This window comes from Zootoca vivipara, chromosome 5, assembly GCF_965207765.1.
Source record: "Zootoca vivipara chromosome 5, rZooViv2.hap1.1, whole genome shotgun sequence".
NCBI classification, from domain to species: Eukaryota; Metazoa; Chordata; class Lepidosauria; order Squamata; family Lacertidae; genus Zootoca; species Zootoca vivipara.
In genome coordinates this window covers 63,006,615-63,027,066 of record NC_142588.1, presented here as the reverse complement: position 1 = coordinate 63,027,066, position 20,452 = coordinate 63,006,615, and the positions used below count along the sequence as shown (strand labels likewise).

At 43.7% G+C, this 20,452-nt stretch overlaps 1 protein-coding gene across 2 annotated transcripts in view; it reads left to right on the top strand.

Moving 5' to 3' along the window:
• The window catches only part of LOC118093423 (glypican-5), a 385,759-nt gene that overhangs the window by 278,290 nt on the left and 87,017 nt on the right, over positions 1–20,452 (top strand). For both annotated transcript variants that reach the window (XM_035132483.3, XM_035132482.3), the window contains one exon: positions 2,703–2,853. In XM_035132483.3, coding sequence (XP_034988374.2) covers positions 2,703–2,853 — 151 coding nt within the window. The remainder of the gene's footprint in view (positions 1–2,702; positions 2,854–20,452) is intronic.

Genomic DNA, 20,452 nt, shown 5'->3' with positions numbered 1-20,452 from the left:
CTAGTCTTACCACCTACCTCCTCCATTGTTTGAACGCTGTAAGCATAAGAAAGTAATTGTCCATTTCTTGCAGTGTTCACCATTGTCCAGTCTTCAGGGAGATAGCTAGTGGGTCACCTCAGACGTAATAATAATAAAAAAATGAACAGTGGGAAGGGGAGTAGTTAGTGACTACACAGTCTCTTTTGATGAAAAAAGGGGGAGGAGATTTTATGGGGGAAACTGATAATCCTTTCTAATTGCTGCTGTACACCCCATAACTAGAACAGCTATACAATACTGACGTTTCAAACCATTCAAAATGAAAGCAGCCCAAGCAAAATGATTATTGTTGTAAATGATCATACAAAGGGAAGCTGAAGTTTTGAGACTAAAGGTAGGGGGGGAAACCTCAAAAATTTCAGTGATACTTATGCTTTTCATCCCACTTGTGCTAGTGGAGGCCTTGAAAAGCAAACAACAGCTTCAGAAAGGCTTGTCAGAACTATAGCAGAGGGAGAGCTAAATTCTCCCTCCCTACCTGCCGTGGTCCCAATACTTCTCTCTGGCTGATATTTGCGTAACAAAAAAATGTTATACTGATTGCAAATATGTTGATTGCCTTGTGGCCCTCTCAATAATTGTATTGTAGAGTTGGGAGGGACACCAAGGGTCAGTGTTGAACTCCAACTCTCATCAGCACCAGCATTGGGCTATATTGCCTGGGAACTATAGTCTAACAACGTCTCGAGCAGCACTAGTTCCTCACCCTGTCCCAAGAAAAATACCCAGGACTCCTGTGGTCCTATCAGCAGCCTTCCAGCACTCTGATAGGCAGCCTGCCTCTACTACTACCCCTCCTCCTCCTTCACCATGCCACAGCACAGACACTCAGGGCAACATACAGGCAAACCCCCAAACAGCATTTTTATGTACATGTGGTGCATCCTGCAGCAGTGCAGGAGCCTCGAGACTTTAGGGTCCAGGATCCCTACTTGGAGAAAACAAGTAAAAATCAACATATGTGGCAGTTTTTCCATAAGTCTTTGACCTCAAGATGGTGGTTCAGTAAGCTGTGTGCCCTGTAAAAAGGACCAACAGGAAGTACATATAGTGTGTGTTTAGACTCCAGAATTCATTTTTATATGATGGCCAGCAACTTGAACAGCTTTAAAAGAATGGAGAATTAGGGTGCTAATGCCTACTAGTAATGATGGTTGTATTACCTCCAGGATCCAAGGCAGTACTTCTCTGAATACCATTTGTGTGGACAGGCGGAGTCCCCCAAACCCCATGCGACCCCTGAGCGGAATAATGACGCAAGACAACATGCTATGGGATTAAAAAATTGGCCACAACTTTATTGAGATTCAGATGTAGGGAGACCTTGGCTCAGGCATTGGGTGTTATCCTCTCCCAGGCACCAGCCGGGGTTCTGGGATGCTTCGGGTTTATCCAGAATGTACAGGGGGGTAGGGCTGGCTATGGAGAACATATGTTCAAGCAGAAAGAGCCGCCCCCCCCGTTTGCCGCCACTGGAAGGGGGGGAGCAATGTCAACCTCTTGGCATGGACAATGCTTCCCCCCCAATATCCCTTAGGGGGGGACCCCGATCATGTCGCCGCAAAGGGGGTGAGGTCACTGCCTCACACCCCTCCCATCAGGAAGATAGCCTAAAGAATTCCTCCCAAGGCCTGACACTGCCAAAGTTGTGACGTATTACTACAGGAAAGGCTAAACCTGCCAAGGTCAACAATGACCTTGACGTAGCAGTGCCTGCGTACCTGTGGAAAAAGGGGGTTAATCTGCAACAGAAAGTCAGTGAACTGCAACGAAATGGTCAATGAGTGTGTGGAGGGTGGGAGAACCTCCGGAGCCAACTGGTGCCTGTAGGTAGGATTCAACTTCTATTGTGTGAGCTGTAAGACCTTCCCCTTGCCTGGCCAGACCCCTGGCAAACACCTCCCCTAGGCAGGATTGGGCAGTTGGCTGGCGTAGGCGGAGACCCCCTGCATCCTGCCTGGTGAGGTGGTGCCAGATCCGAACTTCCAGGGAGTCGTTTTTGGGGGTCAAGGGGGCTGCACGCGACTACGCAAAATGTTTCCCCATTTTATGTGGGGAGCGGTCATTGCTGAGGAACACAAGCAGGAAGAGTGCTCTTCCACTCCCATAGGAATCTGGTTGGCAGTTATGGGACCAGGATCCTGGACTGGATAGGTTTTGGTTATGATCCAGTAGGGTCCTTATTCTGTTCTTATGAGCCACATCTATAGCTAGCCTTATCCCTGGGGGCTTTTCACTGAACATTCATGGTGTCGTATTCCAGCTCCCAGCCAATGCAATTACTGACTTCAGGAAAGTGGGGAAAGGAAGTGGTAGAAAAATGACAGCCCCCTGCACAGCCTAACATCAGAGAAGCAGCAAGTGAAAGATGTTGTAAAGTGAAAGATTGACGCTGGAGAGGGAAGGAGATTTCACTGAGCCACATGTGTGTTCCAGGACCTCAAATGCCCAGGGTCTCATTTATGAGCTCTTCAACAATGTCCCACCTTCCATTCAGTGACTCTGTGCTGTTTTATATGGGCTGATATGAAATTGCAAGAACGTGGCTTCCAGTGGGTAAATGGACCAGTGAAATAAGGAAGCCCCCAGCACCTTTCCTTTGAAGACCGAACTGTAGAAAATCATTAAAACAATAGCCAACATTTTATTTTGTGTTTTAGGGGGCAACTGAGAAAACAAACTTAAAGTCGGAAAGAATGGCTATCAGGGACGGCGGCAGTGGGAATGGAATGAATGAAGAGGTGGGATCCAGCGGAGAATGTGATGATGAGGATGGATGTCAAGGATCTGGTGAGAGGAGCCTCACGAAAGGTAGGTCCAATAGTTGTGCATAGATTCACTAAGCTGTGTTTGACTTTAATCTCATCCAGGTACTACACTAACCCTTGGATAGGTAACCTGTAGCCTTCCAGATGTTGCTAAGACTCCTACATGACCAATGGGTGGCTGGTGTAATGCAGCAACATCTAGAGAGCCGCAGGTTCCCCTTTTCTGCGCAAAACAATTATTTGATGCTTTGGGGACGAGCCTTGTCTCCTCCTGGACTCCCCGCCACCACTACTGTCCCATCTTCATATGTGGCTGAGAGGAGGTATTCAAAAACATTTTTCTCCCCATTTTAGCAGCTTCTTGTGTCGTGTGGGCCAGATATTGTTGCTTAACGTTAGCTGTGAGATTCAAAACAAGCCAACTTCAAACCACGGGCTGTGAATCTGGCGTGCTGGAACCAACCATAGTTTGGGCACGGCAGGAAGACTTCCAAACTGCTGCTTTCAGCCGCACTAAAAAAGGGACAGGCGAATGGTAAACATGCATGCCCAGGAAGAAGCTAGGATCATTCACAAGCCATGGTTCAGCATGAAGTCGAACCACAACCACTGTGACTTAAGCCTTTCTTGGATAGAACTGTGGCGCCACAAATTTTAAAATAACAACTGCTCGTTCTTTTAATTTGAACATAGCTGAAGTAAGCAAGCATAGCACTTGAACCAAAGTTTTGCCATTCGGTTATGATATTTTACTAAAGATGTATTGTCTGTCTGCTCACCCACAGTTCATTGTCTTCTCTGGTGTTTCTACTCCTGTAAAGGAATGGTGACCTGTTTGCGGGGCAAGGCATGCGTTATGGATAATGTTGATGGAGTAAACGTCTGAGGCAGTATGCTGCTCTATAGGATAGGAGCTATGTTTCATCCATGATTATAGGTTCTTCGCCTTAGGCCATACTGCAGTGGTGACTTTTAATTTAAAGCCATTATTTCTACGTTCATGTGCATTCTAGAAAACCCTGTACAATGTTTTCCTTTCTGTGTTTTCCAGCCAGGATTTCAGACTTGTTAAGTGCTTTAAGTAACATGTTTTCTCTTCAAAGCGGTGCAAATTAAACAGCAGCCAGGTGCTACTAAGTATTTTTTAATTGACTATTAAACTATTTAAATGCTATAGCTGTGCCAGAATCTACCAAGGCTCTATTGTCTTTCAGACACTCAGTAATGTAAAATGAAAAGCATTGAAAACTTGTCCAATAGTTGGCTCATCTACACAATATGTGAAATCTGCATTCTCCCCTCCTCCTGATATTGCCACAGATGGAAGTGAGAAAGAGAGAAAAATATTTTTCATAACTAGTGATGAAATTATTTGGTAGAAACCATATATTCCAAAAATATAGTTCATATAAAGTGTTGCACATGTTTATATTTATAACATTAACAGCAGCAATTCCACCTTGAAAAAATTATAATGGTATTTTGTAATTAACTTTAAAGTAGTGTTATGTGTTTAGGCCGCTAGCTGTAAATCTGTTTTGCATATTCCGATGCAATTAAGAGAGAGAGTGGGAGTCATCTAATTAAAGGGCTCCTTTGCTTTTACAGTAGTATGATTTTACAGAATCCTAGTAATTTCAATCCATTGTCAGTTTTGTATAATGCCGTAAACCTTGGTCTATTTAAATTGGTACCATAGTGTAGATGTGTGTATTTCACAGCTTGAGACATACCCAGAATAATTGTTCCATTTATAATGTTAGCACTAGTTTGAGCTTTCTGTCTCCCCTCTCTTAGCAGCCACCCTAATCTAATGCAGAATTTGGTGCGGCAGTGCTAGCACATAGAATGTTTGTTCGTGATTGGCCACCCCCAAATTGCCATGGCCATCTGAATAGGGTTAACTGGAAAGGAAGGTCAATTGTTTACAAAGATGCGGGGAATGGAATCAATTTGCTTGAATTCGTTTTAGAGGGGGCATTTATTTTAGTTGCAGGGAATGAAAAGCTTTTGCATTCTTGCACCTTTGAGGGTGATAGAGGGCTCCCTCTGCTCTCTTTGCTGGTTCCAGCTTCTCCTGGTTCTTTAAGCAAATGTCATGGCTCCAGATACTGGAAGTGGGGGAATGCACCTCACACAGTGCAAAAGCTCCAATCGCTGTGACTTTAAGAGTTGAAGGGAACATGGTGGGGGAGGGGGAGAAGTTACCTGCCCCCCTCACAAGCAGTGGCATTACAAAGGTAAAAAGAGGAGGGCTTGTCACCATTGCTGCCCCTAAGGTAAGCAGTCTCACCTGATTTGGCAAGATGGTGTGACTTCCACTTCCAAGATTTCCCTCATTTGGGGAGGCAGGGTAAATAGTGCCCAGATGTTGAGGGGAAGAGGGGAAGGAGAACGATTCATTACGTGCATATGCTATATTCAGTTAGCAAAAAGTGATACAGTGGTACCTCGGGTTCCAGACACTTCAGGTTACAGACTCTGCTAACCCAGAAATAGTACCTCGTGTTAAGAACTTTGCTTCAGGATGAGAACAGAAATCACGTGGCGGCGGTGGCGGAAGGCCCCATTAGCTAAAGTGGTACCTCAGGTTAAGAACAGTTTCAGGTTAAGAACGGAGCTCCAGAACGAAGTAAGTTCGTAGCCCGAGGTACCACTGTAATTCCTCAACTATCTTACAATTAAGCTTCTCAAAGCAATTCAATGTGATATGAGACACTTCCCCTTAAATAATAGCCAGTATTTAAAGAAGTGTGTGCTAAAGCATCAACAGGATGAGTTGCTTTCATTGTTTGGATCCTGTGTAGCTTTCTCTACAGTGGATAAAATATTTAGTAGTCAATGAGCAAATGTTCCAAGCATATTATAGAAAGAAATGAGTACTGCATTGTGTGCAATGGAACATATTAAAAAACAATAAATGTACCTCCTTTTGGGTAGCTGGAATTTATTTGAAGAAGTGGTTTCTTACAAGTATTTTTTACCATTCCTTTTATGCTTCTGCTACTTAACTGCCCACTTTTTTGGGGGGGATTGGCCACCTGGTTCCACCACGTTGGTCTACATCAGACATCCCCAAACTTCGGCCCGCCAGATGTTTTGGACTACAATTCCCATCTTCCCCGACCACTGGTCCTGTTAGCTTGGGATCATGGGAGTTGTAGGCCAAAACATCTGGAGGGCCGCAGTTTGGGGGTGCCTGGTCTACATGGTGACACCACCATGGATTGAAAAGTTTTCAGAGTAAAGGAAAGGGATGAATACAGGGCAAAAAGTCCAGCGTTGCCAGTGGCGTAGTGGGGGGCAGCCTGGGGCAGAGAGAGGAGAGTCGTGGCAATGCTGCTGCCTGCCCTTCTCAGTTGTGGTACACCCGCCACAGCAGCTCCCTCCTCGCCCTGCACGCCTGTCCTGGGCAGAGCTAGCCTACAGTTTGCACCTGATTTTATGGGGGGATGAGCAAGAGAGAAAGTGGACTGCCAGAGATGTTTTCAGACCATAAAGACGTGCAAGCAAAACTGTAAAATAATAAGCAAACCCAGGCAGATATACTCTGTAATGGAATTAGTTTAGTATGGAAAGCACAACCTGTGCATGTTCTTACAGTCGTGGCCAATGTCATCATTGAGTTGGGGTGGACTGGGCAGTTGCCAGAGCTCAGGTGTCTTGAATAGCCACCATTTATTACTGCAGTCATCATCTTCCTTGAGACTACACACATGCAGGAGAGTCTACAACCTCCTATTCACTGTAGCGACAGAAATTGTTTGTGTGAACCACGACCAAAAACTTCATAAATATTTGAAATGAGAGGAGAGAAGTGCAACCTGGAAGAAATAGCCATTTTCCTAGAAACCCAGCATCCTAATGTTTTAAGGCTAGCTGCAGTAATGCAGTGGTAATGGAAAGCACTGGGTACATTCTCAAGGGCATTGTTTTCATGTTCACATCTCCAGGGTCAAAGTGGGTCCAGCAGGGTTGATTCACTGACGGCCTCTTAATCAGTGGCCCACAAATCCTGTTTTACCATCAAACTGGTTCCAAAATTAATGGACAGGTCAGCAAACGTTCATGCTTCTGGCAAAACTCCACCTACCGAGCATTTTTCTTAAAACCACGAATCTTCAAAGTAATATTAACTGCTTTCCTTAAACTCTTCCATTAAAAGTTGTTTTTTAAAAAATAAATAAATCCAGTGTTTAGTTTACTATAATTGCAAATAAGCCTTTTTATAGCAAAAGCTATTATTAGCTCTTAAAAAACCCATTTAAATATTTAAGCACAATGTATTTAATTACATCTACAGACCCACATGAGCGTATTCAAGTACGAATCCACCTAGCAGAGCTAAACACATTCTCAAGTATTCCACAATTTGTCAGGCTTTCTAGGCAGTAAATAGCTATTTAAATGTTTAGCAATAGTCCTGCTGAGCCAAATCTGGGGCCCCATTTCCTGGACATTTTCGCTCTCTGTGAAATGTGCCTCCTTTCGCCACCTGAGGTAAAGCGGCAGAACTGCTGCCACTGCCACTCCACTCTGCCATCTGAGTCCCATCACATTTCCACCAGCTACTTACTGCACATGCGGCAGAGAAGCTATACGAGCTTCCCATATAGCCTGGTCTTATAATCCTAGCGGCTGCTGTCAAGTCTGGTCAGCCAGCCAGGCCTAGCAGGAAGCAAGCAGCCACTGCAGTCCTACCTACCAGGACATTTGCCACTGCTCGAGAGCCAGTGTGGTGTAGTGATTAAGAGCGGTAGGCTCGTAATCTGGGGAACCGGGTTCACGACTCCGCTCCTCCACATGCAGCTCTGGGTGACCTTGGGCTAGTCACACTTCTCTGAAGTCTCTCAGCCCCACTCACCTCACAGGGTGTCTGTTGTGGGGGAGGAGGGGAAAGGAGATTGTTAGCCGCTTTGAGACTCCTTCGGGTAGTGATAAAGCGGGATATCAAATCCAAACTCTTCTTCTTCTTCTCCCTTGCCCTGTTGTGTGGCTGCTTCGCCACTAGTGATGTTTTACAACCTAGCCATTGGTTTCAGCTAAAATGAAATGTGGTTCATTTGGAGTTCTTTGTCAAGCTGGAGGATTTTCAAGGAAGTCAGAAAGAAAAGTGGGGAGCCTGCACACTCTAGGACTTTCCCCCTCCTTTCTTATTAAATCATAGTTGCAAGTCAGAAATGTGGGGACTAGATGAATCATTTTTATCTATAAATAAAAGCAAGGATTAAAAGCTGCCTTGCATGCATGTAATTGCCAAGAAGGAAAGAAGTGGCACCTGTGACAGGTTGTGTTGTGTGAAGAGCTCCTCTACAGGATTCAACCCTACAAGCCAAGCCCTTTTTCAGGATATTGCCTTTCACTCCCTTTCCCAGTTTTCTGTCCTGTGACCCTGCAGCAGTCTGTGCTAACTGAGTATGTTTAACCCTTACTTTGTGGTTTTGTGTTTTCTTCCCCATTAGAGTTTTTAAAAACTGGCAAAACAAAAATAAAAAAATCCTTTTAGTAGCACCTTAGAGACCAACTAAGGTGCTACTAGAAGGATTTTATTTTTATTTTTTTGACTACGTCAGACCAACACGGCTACCTACCTTTAAAAACTGTGTTATTGCAACCAGTGTTCATCCCCCACCTGACTTACTTCCTGTGCACACATGGTACTATTTCATCTCCAGAAGGACTTGCACTCAGAGAATGAGCTTGCTATAAGTATATATTATTTCCCCCTCTGCACTGATAGGCAGATGATTTAATATATATTTTAATGACATCTCCCTGCTTGATTTCTATCACATCTCAACAGCTGTTCAGAACTAATGTATTTCTCTCATTGAGCACAAATGCTATCACTAGGCGCCGTTTTCACATGTCAAGAACCTTTTAGCCCTCATTATGTTCTTATCTGCTAACATTTCTATGCTGCTGCTCAACACCAATGTGCTGTATAAATTGCCATCTTAATCAGTCTTCCTGCCCCATGTGTCGCGTTCTCAGGTTGCGCTAAAGCTTGCGTGTATCTAAATATGTAATTGTACAGCTGGTGATATTATTTTTTAAGCGATGATTATTTCATCAATATTCCAAGGGTAGAACGTCTGCTGGCAACATGCCAGGGGTACTAGATCTTCATCTCCACAGGTCTCCCACCTCCTAGCAGATTACCATACTACTGAATTTTCTCAATATTTTCCCCCTCTGCTCCTGTCATTTGAATTCTTCACATCCCACATCATTCTGAGAGTGCAGCCTCTCTTCCCCCCACCTTCCTGTGTTTCATGAGGTGTTTTGTTTCCGCTTCCATCTTTACAATCCTTACAAATGATTTCAGTGTCGTACCACTGTAAATGGTTCATTCTGTTCAGGAAGAGCTTAATGGCCTACTTTAGCTTAAAACGTCCTTGACATCCAACTTATTTGGTGCCTTAGGTTCTTGCATGGAAGGATTACTGTCTGTCCCAGCTACAGCTTAATCAAGACCTATTATCAACACAGTGGGGTGAATTTCTTCACAGTTTATGGGAAATCAAATGGCTTAGCAGAGCTGCTGAGGGAGGGTGGCGCACAAATGAAAGCGGGAAAGGAAATGACAAAAATAAAATGACGGCATATTGTACCCAGTCCATTGCAGCATTAACGAAGGGATGTTAGCCTTTCAATGTGAAACTACCTAGTTTGTACTTTACAAAACTTTACAGTGGTGCCTCACTAGACGAAATTAATTCGTTCCACGGGTCTTTTCTTATAGCGAAATATTTGTCTAGCGAATCCCATAGGAATGCATTGAATTTTTTTTTTTTTGCCCATAGGAACGCATTAATTGAATTTCAATGCATTCCTATGGGAAACCGCGATTCGCTAGATGATTTTTTCGTAAAATGCATTCGTCTAGCGAGGCAAGCTCCGCTCGAAAAATCCTTTCGTTAAGCGGAAATTTCGTTAAGCAGGGCATTCGTTAAGTGAGGCACCACTGTACATGAGCTGAAACACAACTATCCTTCAGAATTCACACTTCTCTGAATTTTGCAATGTGGTTCTCCAACCAAGTAATGCATACAAGAAATTATATCGGGGTAAAGGGTGAAGAAAAAATGTGCATATTAGCAAAAGCAGTACACAACAAAGCTTTATATTTGGAGGAATAAAAATGTGGATTTTAGAGAAATCATGCACCAAATTTCTGACAATGAAGAAATGTGGAGTATTGAACTTGAGGTTGGGAAAATGAGAAACTGGAATAAACCAAAATGGACAGATTTTGCCCAGACCTATGTTACACTATTGTTGCTGATACCAAAATCTAACTTGTGCAATGAACTCTGTTTCTTGACTGAACAGGCATTACATAGACAGCTTGCAGTAGGCCCATTCAGAAGGGAGGGGGCAGCTGGGTACCCTTGCGGCAGGCCTCGGAGGGCTAACCTAGTTGGGGAGGGGGCCTGCTAGGGACAAACTGCTTCTTTGTTTGAGTTTATAACTTTATTCTAAAAAGTGGGTGTGGGTGGCGCTATGGTCTCACTTGGGCTTGCCGATCAGAAGGTCAGCAGTTTGGATCCCGGTGACGGAGTGAGCTCCCATTGCTCTGTCCCAGCTCCTGCCAACCTAGCAGTTTGAAAGCACACCAGTGCAAGTAGATAAATAGGTACCACTGTGGCAGAAAGGTAAACAGTGTTTCCATGTGCTCTGGTTTCCGTCATGGTGTTCCATTGTGCCATAAGTGGTTTAGTCATGCTGGCCACATGACCCAGAAAACTGTCTGCAGACAAATGCCAGCTCCCTGAGCCTGAAGGCAAGATGAGTGCCGCAAGCCCATACTGTAGTCACTTTTGACTGGACTTAGCCATCCAGGGGTCCTTTAGCCTTACCTTTTACCTTATTCTAATAGGACTCCACCACCCTGGGCCTTAGATAAGCTGCATGGGCCTGGCTTGCAATCTAACTTCTCAATCCTGCCCCCTGCTGTAGATGTTATAGCACAAGCAGTGGCAACAGCTACTACCACAGCATCCCACATGAATCCAGTAGACATATCTATTACTTGGTAGCAGCCAGGCTTCAGAGTGCTCTATCAAGTCTGAGTCACTATGCTTGTATCATGAGGTGGAGAATCCATCTTGCAGGAAGGTGTCCTCACATCACGCACGTGAGAGATTTCATATACAATGGTTTGATCCTTGTGCACTGCAGTAATAGTGCATACCAGCAGATGTCTCCATATGTTGTTGGACTACAACAGTGATGGCCAAACTTGGCCCTTCAGCTGTTTTGGGACTACAACTCCCATCATCCCTAGCTAACAGGACCAGTGGTCAGGGATGATGGAAATTATAGTCCCCAAACAGCTGGAGGGCCAAGTTTGGCCATCACTGGACTACAACGCCTATCATCCCTGACCATTGTCAGTGCTGACTGAGGCTCATGAATGACACATCCACATTTGGAGGGCTACAGGTTCCCCATCCCTGCTCTAGAAGTATTAGTTGCTTCAACCGTTGCTGGCACCTTGCTGGTCCTGTGGCATCTCCAGCTCTGGCTTCCCATGGCAGATATTACCCACACAGATATGAAGATGTGGAACACAGGGGCTCTTGAACACAAGGCTGCCATTTTGCTGAAAGTAAGCAGTTCTGGCTTTGGTCAGTGCCTGGATGGGTTGCTGCCTGAGAAACACATGTTTACCATCTTGGGTTCTGTGATAGAAAAAGGCAGGAAATATAGGGAGGATTAATAGTCAACATGTTTTAAAGATATATTTTCGTCACTGCGGCAAATGTTTTTCATCCTTTATACAGTACTAGGTACATAACTATAGTGTTAGGTGATTTTAGTGTTTTAAAACAGTAGCTTGTAAACTTTATAAATGCATGCTTGCTCATTTCTGAGTCCTGGATTCTACCCCCACCCCACCCCCACCAGCCTACATACATTTGCAGAATTTAAAAGTTACTTTCTCATAGAGCTTTGTATAGAACAGTAGGGAACAGTACCAATGAGGCATAGAAATTTAATAGAAGTCAATAAGCAAAAGATGAGAAATTCAAACTCAATATTAAAATAATCTAACAAACCATAAACAGCCCAATTCCCTCTTGGCATGAATCAATTATCTCTGAGTCCACTGAATTATTTTGCAAAAGTCGCATCAAAAAGCCTTCCATTTTCTGCTTGGAAAAAATATTGCCATCAGTGGTTTGTCATGGGAAAATGAAAACTTGCGAAGAAAATTCTGGTACTATATTGAGAACTGGAAACATTTCAGTTTGGATCAACATTCCTTCACAGCAGTGAAATGAACTCTTCAAAATAATGCCTCCATCATACTTTTCAGAGTTATTTTTAATTCAGAAAGATTTAATTTTGCTTAGGTGGCTGTCAAGTTCAAAATTCATAGAATATCATTGCTATGGCAAGTTTATCTTAAAGCTAAAAGGCAAACTAAAACTATCATTCTCAAAAGGTAAATCAAAACCTGTGGGGGAATTACATCTGTCTAAACCCCACGGCATTCTGTTAGCCAGTTTGATGGAGCACCAGAGATGTGGAAGGGTGGAAAATTGAACCTGTTCTCTCCTCCCTGCACCACTGAAGTTAATAGACAATATTAAGTAATTCCAATGGGTTTACTCTAAGTTGGCTACAACCCCAACTTAGAAGTCCCTCATTGTCAGCTGAGACGAAAATATGTCAGTGGAATAGCAAAGCTCCTTGCATCTTTTGAATCTCCTTAGAGATGTGGCTCTGGGGATGAGGCTGCCATGGTAAGTTCCTGTGTGCCAATATTTACTGCTACACCACTGCTTTTGTCGTAAACAAAACTCCCCAATGAACATAGTTAGGGTGGGTCTATGAGTCTCCAGTCTTGAAAGCTGAAACTGTTTTCATCTGACTGGGCCTTCAGAATTCAATTCCATCGTAATTGATTTGAGACATGTAACACCGGCGCGTCTTCACTGTTCATTTGCCCTAGTCCTCTGAACTATTCTGTTGCTGTTTCCTGAGTTTGTTCCTGTTGGCCAATAAAACTGAAATCATGTGGGAATCATGCGGGGACATAAAAAAGCCTGCAGGGAAGACACTTTGATTGAATTACATCTCAAAACTGAAGATAAATTCTTTCTTTGTTATACCCAAGTGCCCAATGTCAACTCTACAGTTTGTTCATCTTCCAAATGGATATATCCCTGAAGTCTACAATCTGTTTTTCATTTCAGGTAAATAAATTCCCGTTTCCTGATGTTGTGCTTCCTGAAAGTGTAGCATATTTTTCTTGATCAAGGCACATGGGGGAAGGGTGGGTTGTGGGGTTAAAAAAAAGAACCAAGCAAATATTACCTGGTTAGCTTTTCTACGCAGAACGAAATATGTATCCCTAGATTTGGGCTTTAAAAACAAATGAATATAGAATGCTTTCAACTGTGAGAACTGTAAATGTAATAGAAATTTCAACTTTTGAACAGTGTAGGGTATGATTTCTTGCAGCTCTTCCATCTTAAGCATGTATTTGAAGTTTTCTCCAGGTGTTTTCAGTGATACAATAACTTTGTGGCATGAATGGTAAGCAATGATTTTCTTGGAAGCATACACAAGTAATAATTGATCCTTCCAATTAGTTCCTTAGAAAACCATTAAGTACTCTCAAAAAAGGACAAGTTTAGCCCCTTTCTCACAGAATTGCTCTTCTCAGTTAGCAGATAAGAAGGGTTATATCAGATATTGATAAATCATTTAATTTGTAAGCTGGAAGTAGCCGAATTGAAGCCAATTAATTTACAGGTAGGCAAAAAAAAAACCCCACAGCTGTATTTTGCTTTCCATGCTCTGGGTCTTCACTCTTGAAAATAGAACTTTGGGGTTCTTCTCTGTGGATAATAACTGTTTGCTGCATGGATCCAGAAGAACCCACCCAAAGTGCATGGAGGTGATGTTAAAAAGTCTGTGGGTTCCCAACAGCAAATACTTCCATGGCCCTTAGAATTCTATGGTTGCCCCCACCCTTGCAAAAAAAGAAAGTTCTCCCTGACTTGCCTATGCCTTCTGTGATATCAGAATTTCTAAATCAATCACAAGCTGGGAGGAATACTCTGCCCAAACCCATATGCCAACAAAGCAGATCAATTATTGAGCAATATGTATAGCTCATGAGCTGTGAAGTGCTCATTTTGTGTAAAGCTCTGTTTATCACTTTTCAGAAGGCTCGCTTTTTACAGATTCATGGCATCAAAATGCCAAAAATTGCTATTATTGTGAGGATTTATTTTCATGAGCCAAGTAAGGTTTTGTTTTCACATTGTTTTTCAGTACATGAATATTTAAGTCTATTTTGCATAGTATGTTGTGAGAAAGCTGACTGTGATGAGGTCAATGGGGATTTAGCTTTTAATTTAATAGAAAGATTTTTTTATCCCAGTAATTTCAGTACCAGGCTTCTCAATATACTTCTGTGGTGTTCAACTTTGTGTTGCAATTAGTGGGTGTCGCCATAACAATCATTGGTATGAATGGTAATTCTAAGCCATTACTCTTGTGTGAGCAAGTGAAATGAACCTCATACTATAATAGTCCGTATTCATTGTTTTACGGGTATGATCTGCTGCTTATATCTGTAAGGCTGGCTTTATTATTTGTCAGAGATAGGTGAAATGGCCACCTTAAGAAGCAAATGCTGGAGATGGGGACAGGAAATGGCAGCAAGGTGTTGGGGGACAGAGCTGTGTGTCTGCCCTACACTCTTTAAGTTGGCCTGTGGACCTCTGGTGCAGTAGAAGATGCATTGTTGAACTAAGATGTCACTGTTGGCCCAGTCATTTAGAAATCACATGAAATAGGAAGATCACTATCTGGTCCTTTGCTTGAGGTGGTAAAATGTCTTGAGCTGGCCCCATGTTCTTATACTTGAGATAACAGCTGTTGAAATTATCTGAAGTATGTGGCCTCAGACCAGAATCTTTGATGCTTTGAACATTAGGACACTGACCACAAACTGTTGTGTTGTATTATTATTATTATTATTATTATTATTATTATTATTATTATACCCCACCCATCTGGCTGGGTTTATCCCGCCACTCTGGGCGGCTTCCAACAAATACCAAAATACATTAAAATATCACAGATTAAAAACTTCCCTAAACAGGGCTGCCTTTAGGTGTTTTCTAAATGTCAGGTAGTTGTTTATCTCCTTGACCTCCGATGGAAGGGCGTTCCACAGGGCGGGCGCCACTACCGAGAAGGCCCTCTGCCTGGTTCCCTGTAGCTTTGCTTCTCGCAGTGAGGGAACCGCCAGAAGGCCCTCGGCGCTGGATCTCAGTGTCCGGGCTAAATGATGGGGATGGAGACGCTCCTTCTGGTATATAGGACCGAGGCCGTTTAGGGCTTTAAAGGTCAGCACCAACACTTTAAATTGTGCTCGGAAACATACTGGGAGCCAATGTAGGTCTCTTAGGACCGGTGTTATGTGGTCTCGGCAGCCGCTCCCAGTCACCAGTCTAGCTGCCGCATTCTGGATTAATTGCAGTTTCCGGGTCACCTTCAAAGGTAGCCCCACATAGAGCGCATTGCAGTAGTCCAAGCGGGAGATAACTAGAGCATGCACCACTCTGGTGAGACAGTCTGCGGGCAGGTAGGGTCTCAGCCTGCGTACCAGATTGAGCTGGTAGACAGCCGCCCTGGACACATAATTAACCTGTGCCTCCATGGACAGCTGTGAGTCCAAAATGACTCCTAGACTGCGCACCTGGTCATTCAAAGGCACAGTTATCCCATTCAGGACCAGGGAGTCCCCCACACCCACCCGCCCCCTGTCCACCAAAAACAGTACTTCTGTCTTGCCAGGATTCAACCTCAATCTGTTAGCCGCCATCCATCCTCCAACCGCCTCCAGACACTCTCACAGGACATTCACCGCCTTCACTGGTTCTGATTTAAAAGAGAGATAGAGTTGGGTGTCATCCGCATACTGATGAACACCCAGCCCAAACCCCCTGATGATCTCTCCCAGCGGTTTCATATAGATGTTAAAAAGCATGGGGGAGAGGATGGAACCCTGAGGCACCCCACAAGTGAGAGCCCTTCTTCTCCTTGGCACCAACAAAAGCAGCTCACGTCTGACCAAACCCAGTAAGTTCCTTGCAAAGCACTGGCGGAAGAAGGCGGATGTGGCCTGCCCCAGGTGTCATCCCTGGCCCCCACGGGCACCTAGCCCCGCCCCCATGGCACTTAGCCCCGCCCCGCCACTCTGGGTGCCAGAGCAGCTAGCTCCGCCACTGTTGCAATGCTGCTATTTTAGTTGATTTTAGGCCTAAGGATGAGCCGATTATCTTCATCCCACTCCTTTATTGTTAACATGAGTTTGCTTTGCCCTGCATTCCATTCTTAATGATGACAAAATTTTTGGGAACATCCCTAGTAAGTGCACCTCCCTTGAAAATTGGTGGATTCTCCTTGATTAGAGGTTTTTTAAAGCAGAGGTTGGATGACCATCTGTTATGGATGCTTTCCTTGAGATTCCTGCACTGCAGGGGGTTAGACTAGATGACCCTTGGGTCCCTTCCAACTCTAATTTTCTACACGCCAGCTGCATATCTGTGGCTCCCACAAAAGGCACCTAACTCCGGCTGCTCTGTGCACTCATAGCGGTAGTAGGTGCTGCACAGAAACTCAAGATGCCTGGATTTTGCAGAGTTTCAGCCGCCTGCCTGCACGGTTATTTTGTGGACCCCACCCTTGGTCTCTTTAAAAACTTGTATCACATTTTATGCTGCATCTTTATGACATGCACGATAAACAGATTGAGTTTGCAGCATAGTATAAAGATGAGCTGTTAGCCACAGAAAAAGCACACAATCAGGAAACTATACTGTTACGACGTTTTGGTCGGTTGCCAGAAACAGCTAGAATATTTTTATTGCACATCATAAAAAAATAATAATGAATGTGAGGATAGAAAACTCATATAATCTACCCCAAAGCCTGTGTCTTTTTACAACAGCCTTGCAGATAAGAGGAAAAACAATCAAGTAGCCCACACCTCTGAAATAAAATGTCATCGATCTATAAATCCCTTCCTACTAACAAAGGCATTTTACGCCTGGCCTAGACACCGCTACTTCCATGGCAGAACCTACAATTTATCTGTAACCAGAACCCAGCAAAAGGGCTGAGACTTTTAGTTTTCCTGCCCATGCTCTAGGAGATGCCCTCAGGCATCTAGACCCAAATGTGACCCTGAGACAAAGTCAGGCAATGGCCCAAGGTCATTATTGCAGGGAGTTCGGACAAGGTACAACACAAGGCAGGGAAATGAGAATCGGGGACTTGCAGACCTGTGGGATGTCTGGTTCATTCTCTCTATGTCTGGGACAAGGTCAAAGCTAAGAAAGCTACCAAAAAAATCTGGGAGCCCAGATTTTCCTGTCCTCTGCCATTCTTACATGGCCCAAGACATTTTGCTACCTAGGGCAAAGGGCCAGATGACACATGACACATTCCATGTACAAAAGCTAACTGGATTTGGCAGTTGAACCTTACTTCCACAATGGTGACAAGTTAGCATCTCCTTCTACAACATTTTCTCTCCCAGCAGCCCCCTTGAATAGAGGCATGCCTGTTTTTCAGTACTGCACTTGATGCGTAACTGAGATGGGTCTAGTGGGAGATGCCGCATTGGATGCTAAAGATGAGTCGTCTCAGCTCGCATAGGAGTGAAAGAGTCGGTGTGATTTAGTACACAGAGTACAGTCATCTAAGCTTCACAGCCCAATCATTCCTTTAAAGTGGGTTAGCAAACTTGCCATGCCATTTTTATTTTTTTGCTTTTCAATAAAAACTTGTGTAGTACTTTGTACTCGTGGCGACTTACTTTTATAAACTGCAGCTCGGTACCAAGACTTATTTTGCAAAATGTGTAAAGAAAAATATTGCAAACGATAAAAAGTGCTTATTGGCAAAGATAAACATTAAAATGTGTGCAAATGAATACATAGACATGTTTCAGGGGGGGAATCAATGCACAGATTACATCAAATGAAGGTTTGTAGGAAATATGCAAATAACAAATTGGTGGGATAAATTTCTCCAAGGGATTATGCAAACACTGAATGTGCTTACAGTGCAACCTCACTTCCTTTAAAATGCAACTTGTGATGAATGGATGCATATAATATTTGAATAGTAATTTGAAATTAATATTATTCTTACCTTATAAAGCATTTTTGAGGGGGGAGGAAAGAGAGAATGGAAGTAGTGCAAATGTACTCAGTATGCATGAAATTTCTATTTAGTCTGGAAAATTTCAAAGAGACAGATAATAACCATTTGCTGGAATTGTAATTACTGTCACGATTTGTAAAGCATTTATGTAAAGTACTAAACTATTGGCTAACCATGTGCAAACTCTCTGCATCTTGTTAAATATCAAATCATAAAATTAAAAATTCCCCACACAGTGTTGGTAAAAGAAGCTAGCTTAAAAGACTACTACTGTATATTTCCTTATGGATGGTTCTGCTGCTATTTGTAACATGTATTATGGCTGTGGTCGAGCGATGTGCCATTTCTCTTCACAACAACCCTGTGAGATCTCTGGGCCTAATTCACATTAGTGTTTAGAACCTTAAATAACTTAAGCCCCAAATAAATGAAAGACCACCTGCTTCCCTACAAACCCTCTCTGATGTCGATATTAACATGAGGGGCCCTCTTGGTATCTGCCCTCAGATATTCAGATTTTGGTGGTCTATAAGATGACATTCTCCATTGCACCCCCCAGTTGTTGAATTCTTTCCTCACAGAGATGTGTCTGACACCTTCATTATGTAGTTATCATCGGATGCTGAAGATGCATCTCTATAGCCTAGTCTTTGACAGCTGAGATATCTTTCAGTATTTTTAAAAAATATTGTATTTTTTATTTGTTGTATCCTACCTGGGGCCTCATGGTGAAGGGTGAGTGAGAAATCTACTAAATTGTAGCAGTACTGTAGCAGTAGTACCGGTAGTAATAGGCCAAGAGTTTCTCTCTGTGTTGTGCTTACACCAAGGGTACACTAATTGCACAGTCACCTGAGCGAAGCTAAAAGATTCATGAAGTTTCAGGGCATCTGCAGAGTTCCAGCAGCTCAGGAACAGAAGAGGTGACTGTTCTATGGGAAAACCCATGGAATTGGCTACTGCCTGTGTGGTTGGGTAATCTAAACATTAGTTAATGGAAACTTGTCTGATATAACATGTTCTAGGCCCAGTTTTGGCACAGAAACTGCTTTGGTCGCCCTGTATGATGACCTCTGTCAGAACAGAGACAGGGGAAATGTGTCGCTGTTAATTTTTTCCTCAACCTCTCAGCAACTTTCAATATCATCAACTGTCATGGGTTGTTGCGACTACTCCAGAGTAACGACTCTCCACAGGCTTGTCTTTTAACAGTCTTTATTGGTGCACTCTAGTTACAGTGAAACGGGGTGTTGGAAACATGTCTGCTCATTCCGATCCAGAATCCGGCACTGCCCCCCGGCGTGACTTCTCCCAACATAAGAATCTCGGGACAGTGAATCTCCTCCCCTTTTTCCTCCTCCGTAATTCCGGAACCGGGGGAAAGGGTCTACGCTCTGTGCTTTCCCTCCCCCCCCCTTCCATCTCTCTCTTTTCCCTCCTGTGTAGTCAGGGCTCTCCCATGCTGTCAGAGCCCAGGCACTCTCCCTCCGCTTCCTGACTAGCCCCTTCAGAGCCCGCGCTTCCATCGCTGCTTGGGGAGGAGCTATTCCTGATGCAAGGGAGAGGTTCTCTATACTGTCTTCCCCTTACATCCACCATAGTATCCTTCTGGCTGTCCAAGTTGTGGGTGGGTTGTGCCCCTTTGCAGTAGTTCCAGTCCTGTTTGGGTGGTTATTTCCAGAGGGTAATACTTTTTGGCCCTGTGGGGCCTTCAGTGTGGGTTTCATCAGGGTTGAGTTTTATCCCCTATGCTGTTTAACATCTACATGAAACCGCTGAGTGAGGTCATCTGGAGTTTTGAAGTAAGTTGTCAGCAATATGCTGCTGACACACAGCTCTAATTCTCCATTATATCTGCAGGTGTGGCAATGGATGAGACATTGTCTTGCCTCAGTAATGGTCTGGATGAGAGCCAACAAACTGAAGCTCACTCCAGATAAGACTGAGGCACTTAGGGGTCAGCTTGTTCAGTGGAGCAAGATGGTTTGAGCATATAACTCCAACCCTGGTCTGACTGCACTGGTTGCCAATCAGTTTCTGGGCCCAATTCAAAGTGCTGGTTTTGACCTATAAAGCCTCAGGACCACCATACCTCAAGGGCCGCCTCTCTCCATATGAACTGACCCAGACCCTGCAATCATCATCTGAGGCCCTTCTTCCTGTGCCCCCTCCATGAGAAGCCTGGAGGGCAGTGACATGAGAACAGGCTTTTTTCTGTGGTGGCTCCCTATTTGTGGAATGCTTTCCCTTGGGAGGCTTGCCTGGTACCTTCATTACATATCATTAGGTGCTAAGTAAAAATGTTTCTATATAACCAGACCTTTGGCTTATTAAATGATCTATGGGCTTTTAAATGTGATTGTGGATTATTGGTATGCTTATTTTTTTTGTTACGTTTTTCGAGTTTTTGTTTTTATGTTGTAAACTGTCCTGTGATC